Below are 10,728 nucleotides of genomic sequence, written 5' to 3'. Positions count from 1 at the left end.
GTACAATCCAAACACATTTTGGTACTACACTGTCCACTTACATTATTGTTATTTTCCCAAATGACTGTTAGGGCTGTACGTCTTATTTGGCTTAAATTATAACACCACCATTATATCTCCATTTGCTATAAAGCCCCTTTTGATGAACAACCAATTCTGTAATAATTGGAAATAAACAATACGCTTCCTTTTTATTGGTCGTTAAAAGTAAACATTTATTAGAGGCACATGGAGGCTGCTACATGACCTTTCCTTCTGAAAATGCCAGCTGACTGTCAGAGTGACTTTCCTCCTGTAATACCTTGAGTTACTGATCTGAAAAAAGTATAAGTATGCAGGTCAGTAGCTCTGACTTTCTCTGACTTATTTGAACTGCAAACTTATTTCAGATAAGTGGTTTATAAAGTATTGGAGATAGTTGGTCAGAACAAAAAGACAGCCCTCATATTTATCTAAGGACATTTATTATGTAAAGAATCCATGTAGTAATATCATTACTAAACTGTGCCCCTACAATACCGCCTTATTAATTTAGAAATAAAAAAAAGATCTTAGATGTAGAAGTGGTAGTACGCTGAGCTGGCTGGACAGCAATTAAGTATCCACAGTAATAGGAGATGAATGGGGTGCATGGTAAAATCATGTGATTATTACATATGCACTTTTTCATTTCACTTACCCTGTAGCGAGAAGTCCTCCATGTGGAAAGAATGTACAACACAGTCCATTTGTTACTGGAGCAGTGGACAAAGGCTCTTCATGTTCCAGGGACCATATTCTCAGAAATCTTTTGGGGAAAAAAATGCACTTGTGTTTTAAAAAAATGTAAGGACCTCAAAAACAAATTAGGTATTCAAAACATAAAAAAAAAAAAATATGTGATTTTTGTACTTACCGTAAAATCCATTTCTCTGCAATGGACACAGCGCTCCATAAATCATAACTACTGGGTTATATTGCCTCCTCCAGGAGTAGAACTAGGCAGAATAAAAAACACTTGGCTACGTCCATGGGCCGTCCTCAGCTTGGTATATAACCACCTTTCTGCTCTAGGTAATCAGTTTAGTAGCAAGCAGTATTAGAAGTATCAGAACTCCATAGAGGGGTGGGTGCTGTGTTCGTCGATTAACTCAGAGAAATGGATTTTACGGTAAGTACAAAAATCCCATTTTCTCTTTCGTTCATTGACGGACACAGCGATCCATAAATCATAACTACTTGGGACATCTAAAAGCAGTTCCAAAAAGGAAAATGAGGGGTGGGGAAAATAACAAAAGGTTAAACATAAGTGCCCTTAACCAGAACACAAAAACCTTAACCGGGTCACAGGAGCCCGGTCTGAAAAAATAAAAGTTTAAAGAAAAACACCCCTCAAGAGGGAACAGCCTCTCTTAACCTCTTGCCGACCGCCCACCGTAGTATTACTGCGGCAGGGCGGCTCGGTTGCGCAAAATCACGTAGTACTACGTGATTTCGTGCACGAGGTCTTGGCGGCGCACGCGATCATCAGATTTAATGTAGTTTGACAGAAGACCCGCCTGCTTATGTAAACAAGGCAGGCAAGTCTTCTGTCAGACAGGCAGGAAGAGATCAGAAATTTCAGCCAAGCTGAAACTCTGATCTCTCTGTGCCTGTCACAGAACCATTCCCCTACAGTCAGCAAGCATATTTAGGCACATATTAACCCCTTTGATCATATTATTTAGCACTGATTACTGTATTAATGTCACTGGTCCCCAAAAAGTGTCAAAAATGTCAGTTAGGGGTCCGATCTGTCTGCCACAATGTCGCAGTCCCGCTAAAATTGCTTATCGCCGCAATTACTAATAACAAAAAATAAATCAAAATTCAAAAAATCTATCCCGTAGTTTGTAAACGCTATAACTTTTGCGCAAACCAATTAAAATAAGCTTTTTGGGATTTTTTTTTTACCAAAAATATGTAGCAGAATACAAATTGGCCTAAACTGATAAAAAAAGATTTTAAAATTTTTTTTATTGGGAATGTTTTATAGCAGAAGGTAAAAAATAACGGAATTTTTGTAAAATCTTACCTGTAAAATTCCTTTCTCTGAGTCCTCCGACAGTCGCCGCCTCTTCATATTCGTCACTATGGGGTTATTGACCTTTGCTCCGTAGGAGTAGCTAGGCAACAGAATATGTTAATATCAAAGCTTTTAGCATACCCCACCCCTAGGGGGTGGTCCCCTCAGTCAATACCCTCCTGCTTCCTGCATTCCTACCTCAGTTTCAGTAGCATAGCAGTAGAGTACATAAACAAAACCCCAAAAGAGGGGCGGGGGCGGCGACTGTCGGAGGACTCAGAGAAAGGAATTTTACAGGTAAGATTTTACAAAAATTCAGTTTTCTCTTACGTCCTCCGACAGTCGCCGCCTCTTCATATTCGTCACTATGGGGACGTCCCAAAGCAGTGTAGACATGAGGGGTGGGAGAAAAATCGCAGCCGCGCCCAAGGCAACGCAGTACCCACATCAGAGAAAAAAGGAACCTTACCAAAGGAAGGAAACCAACTGGGCAACATGAAAAAACTTGCTCAACAGGAGCAACAACCCAGGAAAATAAATAACCTAAGGATAAAAAACATCCAAGGGTCCAAGAAAAAACAAGGAACCCTAAGGCACTGCCGCAAAAGAACCTTGCAGCCAAAGGAAGCATCTGCCGATGCCTGAACATCCACTTTGTAGAATTTCGAGAAGGTGTGAACGGACGACCAAGTCGTTGCCTTACACACCTGGGCCACAGAAGCCCGATGATGACAGGCCCAAGACGTACTCCGAGATCTTGTAGAGTGCGCCTTCACAGGCATGGGGGGAACTTTCCCCTTCAAAGCATAGGCCTGTTCAATGACCTGTCTGATCCATTTGGCGATGGTAGAAGCCGACGCCGCCATGCCCTTCCGAGCCCCTCTGGAAGGACAAATAGAGAATCCGTCTTGCGAAAGGATTCAGTCGATGACAGGTAAACAATGATCGCCCGAACAACATCCAAGGAATGCAAAGCCACTTCCTTTGGATGTTTAGGCTTGGCGCAAAGCGAAGGCAAGACAATGTCCTCATTGAGGTGAAATTCCGAAATCCTTTTCGGAAGAAAAGACGGGTTAGGTCGCAAGACCACCTTATCCAAGTGAACCACCAAATACGGAGATCTGCAGGACAAAGCTGCCAGCTCCGACACCCTACGAGCCGAAGTGATCGCCACCAAAAAGGCGACCTTCTTGGACAACATAGACAACGAGATCTCCCTGATCTTTTCAAAGGGAGCATGTTGCAACACGGACAGAACAAGATTCAAGTCCCATGGAGGTAAAGGCTCCCTCCTAGGAGGGACCAGATGCCGCACCCCTTGAACAAAGGTGCTAACCAAAGAATTAGACGCCACAGGGCGTTGAAAGAAAACGGCCAGAGCAGAAATCTGACCCTTAATCGTGGCCAACGCCAAACGCTGGTCCACGCCAGTTTGAAGAAAAGCCAACACTCTTGATACCGAGTATGAGCGAGGGGAATACCCCCTGGACTCACACCAAGCAAAATAGGCCTTCCAAGTACGGTAGTAAACCTTCCCCGAAGAGGACTTTCTAGCCTTGATCAAAGTATGAATGACCTCAGGGGAGAGACCCCTATCCTTCAGGATCTTGGTTTCAACAGCCAGGCCCATAAAGCCAGCGACTGTAAAGCAGGATGGAATATCGGTCCTTGAGACAGGAGATCTTCTCGAAGAGGCAGACGCCACGGAGCGTCGACCGCCAGATTCACGAGGTCTGCGTACCAAGACCGGCGAGGCCAGTCTGGTGCCACCAGAATCACCTTCTTCGGTTCCAAGGCCAACCTGCGAAGGAACCTGGACAGCAGCTGAATCGGTGGAAAGGCATACAACAGGCGATACTGATGCCAGGGCGTCACCAACGCGTCCGAGGCGTCTGCCCGAGGATCGCGCGTCCTTGCCACGAACCTTTCCACCTTGTTGTTTAGACGAGACGCGAACAGGTCCACATCTGGGGACCTCCACTTCTCGCACAGCATCCGGAAGATATCCGTGTGAAGGGACCATTCTCCCTGGTCCAGGGTCTGGCGGCTCAGATAATCCGCCTGCCAGTTCTCCACCCCCGGAATGTGAACTGCAGATATCGCCGGGACGTGCGTCTCGGCCCAAGATAGAATGTCGGCTACTTCCCGAGCCGCTCGGGCACTCCTGGTGCCCCCTTGGTGGTTGATGTAGGCCACCGCTGTGGCATTGTCTGTCTGCACCCGAACCGGACGGCCCTGCAGCCTGTCCGACCAACGCCGAAGGCAGAGATTTATCGCTCGCAATTCCAGAATGTAGATCGGAAGGGAGGACTCCTCCTCCGACCAAGTTCCCAGGGCGGACAGAACGCCCAGAACACCACCCCAGCCTGACAGGCTGGCATCCGTGGTGATCACTGTCCATGAGAAAGGGCGAAAGGACTTGCCCCCCGACACCGCCGGGGACTGGAGCCACCACAGAAGGTCCCTTCTGGTGCGATGGCTCAACGAAATCTGGAGATCCAGAGATTGCGGTTGCCCGTCCCACCTGGCCAGAATCTCCCTTTGGAGACCCCGCGTGTGAAACTGGGCAAAGGGGATCGCCTCAAAAGCCGAGACCATCAATCCCAGACACCTCATGCACGTCCAGAGGGACGAGCACTGAACGTCCCCGAGGGACCCGACTTCTTCCTGAAGCTTCCGGAGCTTGTCTTCCGGCAGGAAGACCTTCGCCTGAACAGAGTCCAGGATCATTCCCAGGTAAGGAAGACGAACCGACGGACACAGCGTCGACTTTGGAAAATTTATCGTCCAGCCAAACTCCTGTAGCGTCTGCATCGTGACGGACAGGTCGCTCACCAGACCCTGACTGGTCGCAGACCGAACCAGAATGTCGTCCAGATACCCCAGGACCGAGATGCCCTGGGCTCTCAATAAAGCCAGAACCGGCGCAAGCACCTTGGTGAAAACCCGCGGAGCCGAAGCGAGACCAAAGGGTAACGCCACGAATTGGTAGTGATCCTCCGCAATGGCGAATCGAAGGTACTTCTGGTGACCCTCGAAAATGGGGATGTGAAGATACGCATCGATAGAGGCCATGAATTCCCCCGGAACCAGGGCAGCCACCACTGATCGCAGGGATTCCATGCGGAACTTGCGAACCCGCACAAAGCGGTTCAGAGCTTTCAAGTCCAGAATCGGACGTACCTTGCCCTCCTTTCTGGGCACAGTGAACAGATTGGAATAGAACCCCCGAAATCTGTCCCGATGAGGCACCGGAACCACCACTCCCTGAGCCCGCAGGTCCCGCACCGCCAGATGCAGATCCCGCAATCGCTCCTGAGACAGATTTGAGGGAAAAAATCTGCCCGCCGGCCGAGAGAGAAACTCGATCTTGTGACCAGATCGAACGATTTCCTGAACCCACCTGTCCTAAGGCGGGCCAGCCAGGGTTGAAGAAAACCGAGCAAACGTCCCCCCACCCCAGAACTGGGTGAGGGCGCCCCTTCAGGCCGCATTGTTATGGGCAGCGGACCTGGACTGACCGGACTTCTGCTTACCTGCCCACGGCTTTTTCTGGGGGCCTAGTCCCTTGAAGGGCTTGCCCTTATAGTGCGACCGAAAGGCACAAAAGGACCCCTGAGAGGGCCTAAACGAGGTATTCTTCTTACCGCGAACAAACTTAGTCTTGTGAGTCTGGGGCAAGAGAGTGCTCTTACCCCCAGAAATACCCTTTATCAGAGTATCCAAAGATTCGCCAAAAAGGCGAGAGCCCGCGTAGGGCAAATTAGCTAAAGTCTTGCGAGAAGATTGGTCAACAGACCAACATTTCAGCCAGATCAGGCGACGGTTCAACACCGCCACACTTTGGAGACGCGCAGCCAAAGGGACCATATCTAAGTCCGCATCACACAAGTACATGACACCCTGATGAATCTGATCCACCATAGCCAATGTTGACGGTGAAGCAGAGTCAGTCACCAGGGTGCGCCTGAGCACCTGCGTCCAATCGGCAATAGCCTGGGCTGCCATAATGGAAGCAAAAATCGGCTTTAGCATAGAGCCCGCAACCGTATAAGAGTGACGGCCAGAGACTCCAACCTCCTGTCCGTAGGGTCCCGGAACACCGGGGTTTCCTCAGCAGGGATCGCAGTGGATTTATTCAAAATCGCCACCGCGTGATCCACCTGAGGCGGCACACACCAACACTCATCAGTAGCTGGTGTAAAGGGAAAACGCAGCTTGAACCTACTCAGCACAGCAAAAGGCTTCTTTATATTGCGCCATTGCTCATCAACAGCGCGCTGAAATCCCGTAGAGCAAGGAAAAACCTGCGACATTTTGCGTTTTCTTTGCGTCCCGTACGAGGACATCAAAACAGGAGGACAAGGTTCATCCTCCAAATGCAGTGTTTGCTTGATAGAAGCAACCAACTCATCCCTGAGTGCAAGCTCTTCAGACGAGCCAGGGGGAGAATTATCAACCCCTTCCACCTCAGCCTCCCCGTCAGACCCCACGAGGTCTAGGGATGAGTGAAACCCTGAGAAGGGCACTCCAGCCATAGCAGCCCCATCGCCCTCTGAATCAAAGGAAATTGACACTCTTGGCCTTTTTGTGGATCGATCAGCCACCAGCATCTGCACCTGAGCAGCTAAGTTAGCCACAATAGTAGCCAGATCAGCCCCCTCGGGGGAAGCAGCAGCCCCTTGGCCCCCCACCAAGGTGGGGGGAAACTTGCTTTCCTGAGAATCCATGCCCGAGTAAACTTAGGAAAAAAAGGAGTACTGCCCCTTTAAGATTGCGGCGAGCGTAGCCCACCGCACTCACAGAATACACTGACCCCCACAGGGATAGGAATACAAGGCAGGGAATACAGGAATATGGAAAGGTAAAACCTGGAGGGATCACACAGGCTGCTGCACCGATCGCTGTCCCAGAGGAAAAGGAAGTGATGCAATACTGACCGCCCCTATGAAGCCTATGGAAAGGCTACACAAACATGGCCGCTGGCTGAGGCTCCATAGGCAGATACAGAAACAGCGCTGACATGAGGCCGGAGCGATCGCCGCCAAAATGGCGGCGCTTGGCGCCAAAAATGCCGCTCCTTCCACACAGGACCGGCCCCCATAGCTCGCTGCAAAACAATGGCGGACCGCAGCAGCGGCCGCCGCACAGTATGCTCCAAAAATGTTGCACAAGCATGTCACACACAGCATACAGCATGTCTCACAGAAAACTCGGCCTGTTACACAGAGCAGAGCAGGAGAGCCCCCCCCCCCCTTCAGCCCACAGAAAGGCAGCTAACACTGACAGGGAGCTCAACGTTTTTTCACAGACATGCAGGGTCCCACAGTCCCAGACTGACACCCAAAAACAGACAGGTCCCCACACAGAATACACTTACCATCCGGATGGCGTGGGGAACCCGCACAAGCGATCAAACCGCTGCCCTAAGGACAGGGAGAGTCGCAGCCAGGACGCAATGGAACTGCGGTGCGAAACCGCAAATGGCGTCCGGTGAGGTAGCCACCTCACCGCAGCATCCCTGCAGCGAACAGGGATGGGTCGTTCATATATGCCAGGGAAACCTGAGCTGAACGCTCGATGGTAGGCTGGGAAGCCACTGGCCCTGAACCCCGGATAACCAGGGAGGCCAGCCCGAGACCCAGCTCCGCATGATCATCTTCATCCGAAGAACTAAACTAATGCTGAAAAATAACAGCTAAGTAAAGAAGAGAAAACACTTGAAATAAAATCAAAAAAAGAGAATAGAGGCTGAGACTGAAATCCCAGCACAGGATAAGCCTGCTAACTCCTGAGCTAGACAATTGAAACTGAGGTAGGAATGCAGGAAGCAGGAGGGTATTGACTGAGGGGACCACCCCCTAGGGGTGGGGTATGCTAAAAGCTTTGATATTAACATATTCTGTTGCCTAGCTACTCCTACGGAGAAAAGGTCAATAACCCCATAGTGACGAATATGAAGAGGCGGCGACTGTCGGAGGACGTAAGAGAAATGGTGTTTTCTTCAAAATTGTCACTCTTTTTGTTTATAGCGCAAAACCTAAACACCGCAGAGGTGATCAAATACCACTAAAAGAAAGCTCTATTTGTGAGAAAAAAAAATCAATTGTATTTGGGTACAGCGACGCATTACCACGCAATTTTTCGCTGAAGTACGCAGTGCCGAATCGCAAAAAATGGCTTGGTCATTAAGGGGGTAAAACCTTCCAGAGCTGAAGTGGTTAAACAGCAGCCTGCAATACTTTGCAGCCAAAAGAAGCATCTGCAGATGCCAAAGGAATGCACTGACGACCAAGTGGCCGCCTTGCAAACTTGCGATATTGATGCCTGATGACAGAAGGCCCAAGAAGCTCTCAGCGCCTGAGTAGAATGCACAGTGAAAGGGAAAGGTGAAACCTGACCTTTAATGGAATAGGCCTGAGTCACCTTCTGTCTGATTCATCTGGAGACAGTAGCCAAAGAAGTGGCCAGCCCTCTTCTTGGTCCATCCGTAACCACAAAAAGCTAGTCTGACCTCCGAAAGGACTCAGTTGCTGCCGGATACACCCGAATCGCACAAACCACATCCAAGGTATGCAAAGCAAATTCCTTGGGATGAGCCGGCTTGGGACACAAGGAAGGCAACACAATGTCCTCATTCATATGGAAGTTAGAGACAACTTTGGGCAGAAATTATGGATAGGGACGAAGAACCACTTTATCCCTATGGACCACCAAATAGGGACTGTGACAGGATAATGCCACCAATTCCGATACCCTGCGGGCCGAGGTAATAGCCACCAAGAATGTCACCTTCTGGGATAATGTAGACAAGGAAATCTCCCGAATACTCTCAAATGGAGGTTTCTGGAGAACCGAAAGTACTAAATTTAAATCCCATGGCTGCAAAAGAGACTATACAGGTGGAGCCACATGTCGAACCGCCTGAATGAAGGTAGGAACTAAAGAGTGCGTGGCTAGGGGGTCGCTGAAAGAAGATTGCTAAGGCAGACACCTGACCCTTGATGGTACTCAAGGCCAACTTCTTATCAAAGACCTGTTGAAGAAAGGTTAAGATCAGAGCCACAGAAAAGGATCGAGGATGAGCGCTAATTGACTCACGCCACGCTTGTACGCTTTCCACGTACAATGGTATATCCTGCTGGAAGACGACTTCCTCGCCTTCACCATAATAGGGATCACTGATCCAGAAAAACCTCTATCCCTCAGTACCTGGCTTTCAATAGCTAAGCCATTAAAATAAGCAACTGTAAAGCAGGATGGTAGATTAGCCCTTGGGACAACTGTTCTTCTCTGAGAATAAGCCCCCAAGGGACGTTTACAGCTACCAGGATGATTGGAAGATCCTTGCTCTTAATTCCTCGCAGGAACTGCGGAAGAAGCCTGAGGCCAGGAGGATACTGGCCTTTCCGTAACCTTTGGACGCCTGCGGCGTCTGTCAGAGGACCCCATGACCTCGTCACAAACTTTGGTATCCTCCTGTGGACCTGAACCTGCTAAAGGAGCTGCATGTAGGACTGTGCAAACAGAACTGTCTTGAAGGTGGATACTACCAGACTCAGAACCCGTATGCAAATCGGGAGAGAGAACAGTCTGTGTGACAGCAGCCGGTGAATCACGGCCTGTGGTTCCTTAAATTTGTCCAAACGATGGACCACTCTGGTCAGAATGAAAAAACAGACCTAGGTAAATCAATTCCCTGGAAAGGGATAGGGGGGACCTTAGGTAGTTCGGACATCACCTGAATCTTTGCAGGAATTACATCCGCACAAGGAGACTCTGAACCTAAAAAACCTGAAAAGAACAAACTTTGCACCCCCTTTCTGGGTACCCCCCCCAAAAGAAACATTTCGCAGATCTAATTGACACTCACAAAAGAAGTCCACAGGGCCGGAAACCAGCGAAGATGTCCCCCCACTCCAATAATGGGTGAGGGCAGACCTTCATGCTGAAGGGGTCTTGTCTGCTGGTCCAGAGAAGCTTGCTCTAGGCTTACCAGACCAAGGTTGCTTGAAACCTCCTGGGGAAGATTTAAGAGATCTATTTCCCTTATTTTCTGTCCCAAAACCACAAAATAATTTTCTATAGGCTGAGAAGGAGAGCTCCCGTCTGCGACGAGGCTCCTTCCCTTAACTGTGGCAGGAAGGTACTCCCCCTTACTCACCCTTAAGGATGTCATCCAGGGTAGCCCCAAAGAGGTGATCACCTTGAAAGAGCAGATCAATGAGAGAGGTTTGATCTGCAGACCAATTCTTAAGCCACAGCACGCACCTAATCACCACTGCTGAAACAGAAAGTTTGGACAGCACAGAAGCGGTGTCCAACCCTGCATCACAAATAAACTGCTGCCCCTGGACCAACTGGTCCGCTAAATCAACATAAACAGCGGGGACCTGCTCACTCCCCAGTCCCTGGCGCAAAAGCTTGGCCCATTCAGTTAGGGTCTGAGACACCAGGGCTGAAGCAAAGACTGGCTGCAATTCCGAACTAGCCATAGTAAACATGCTGTGTACCACAGCCTCCGCTTTCCTGTCAGCCAGGTCCTTAGAGGACGGGGATTCCTCTACTGGGAGCACGGTTGCTTTATTCAACCTGAAAACAAGACGGTCCACCACTGGTGAACTAGTCCACTTTTTTAAAAGTGATTCCTCAAAAGGTTAACGTACAGCAAAACGTTTGGGGAC

General features: G+C 49.4%; 1 protein-coding gene across 1 annotated transcript in view; it reads right to left on the bottom strand.

Annotated features, from left to right (window-relative positions):
* The window catches only part of WSB2 (WD repeat and SOCS box containing 2), a 91,681-nt gene that overhangs the window by 22,660 nt on the left and 58,293 nt on the right, over positions 1-10,728 (bottom strand). The window contains exon 8 of the mRNA XM_082243456.1: positions 680-787. Within this exon, the coding sequence (XP_082099582.1) occupies positions 680-787 (108 nt within the window). The remainder of the gene's footprint in view (positions 1-679; positions 788-10,728) is intronic.

Source organism: Pelophylax lessonae (genome assembly GCF_965119305.1).
Source record: "Pelophylax lessonae genome assembly, chromosome: 1".
Taxonomy (NCBI): Eukaryota; Metazoa; Chordata; class Amphibia; order Anura; family Ranidae; genus Pelophylax; species Pelophylax lessonae.
This window is presented reverse-complemented; position numbering and strand designations above follow the sequence as displayed.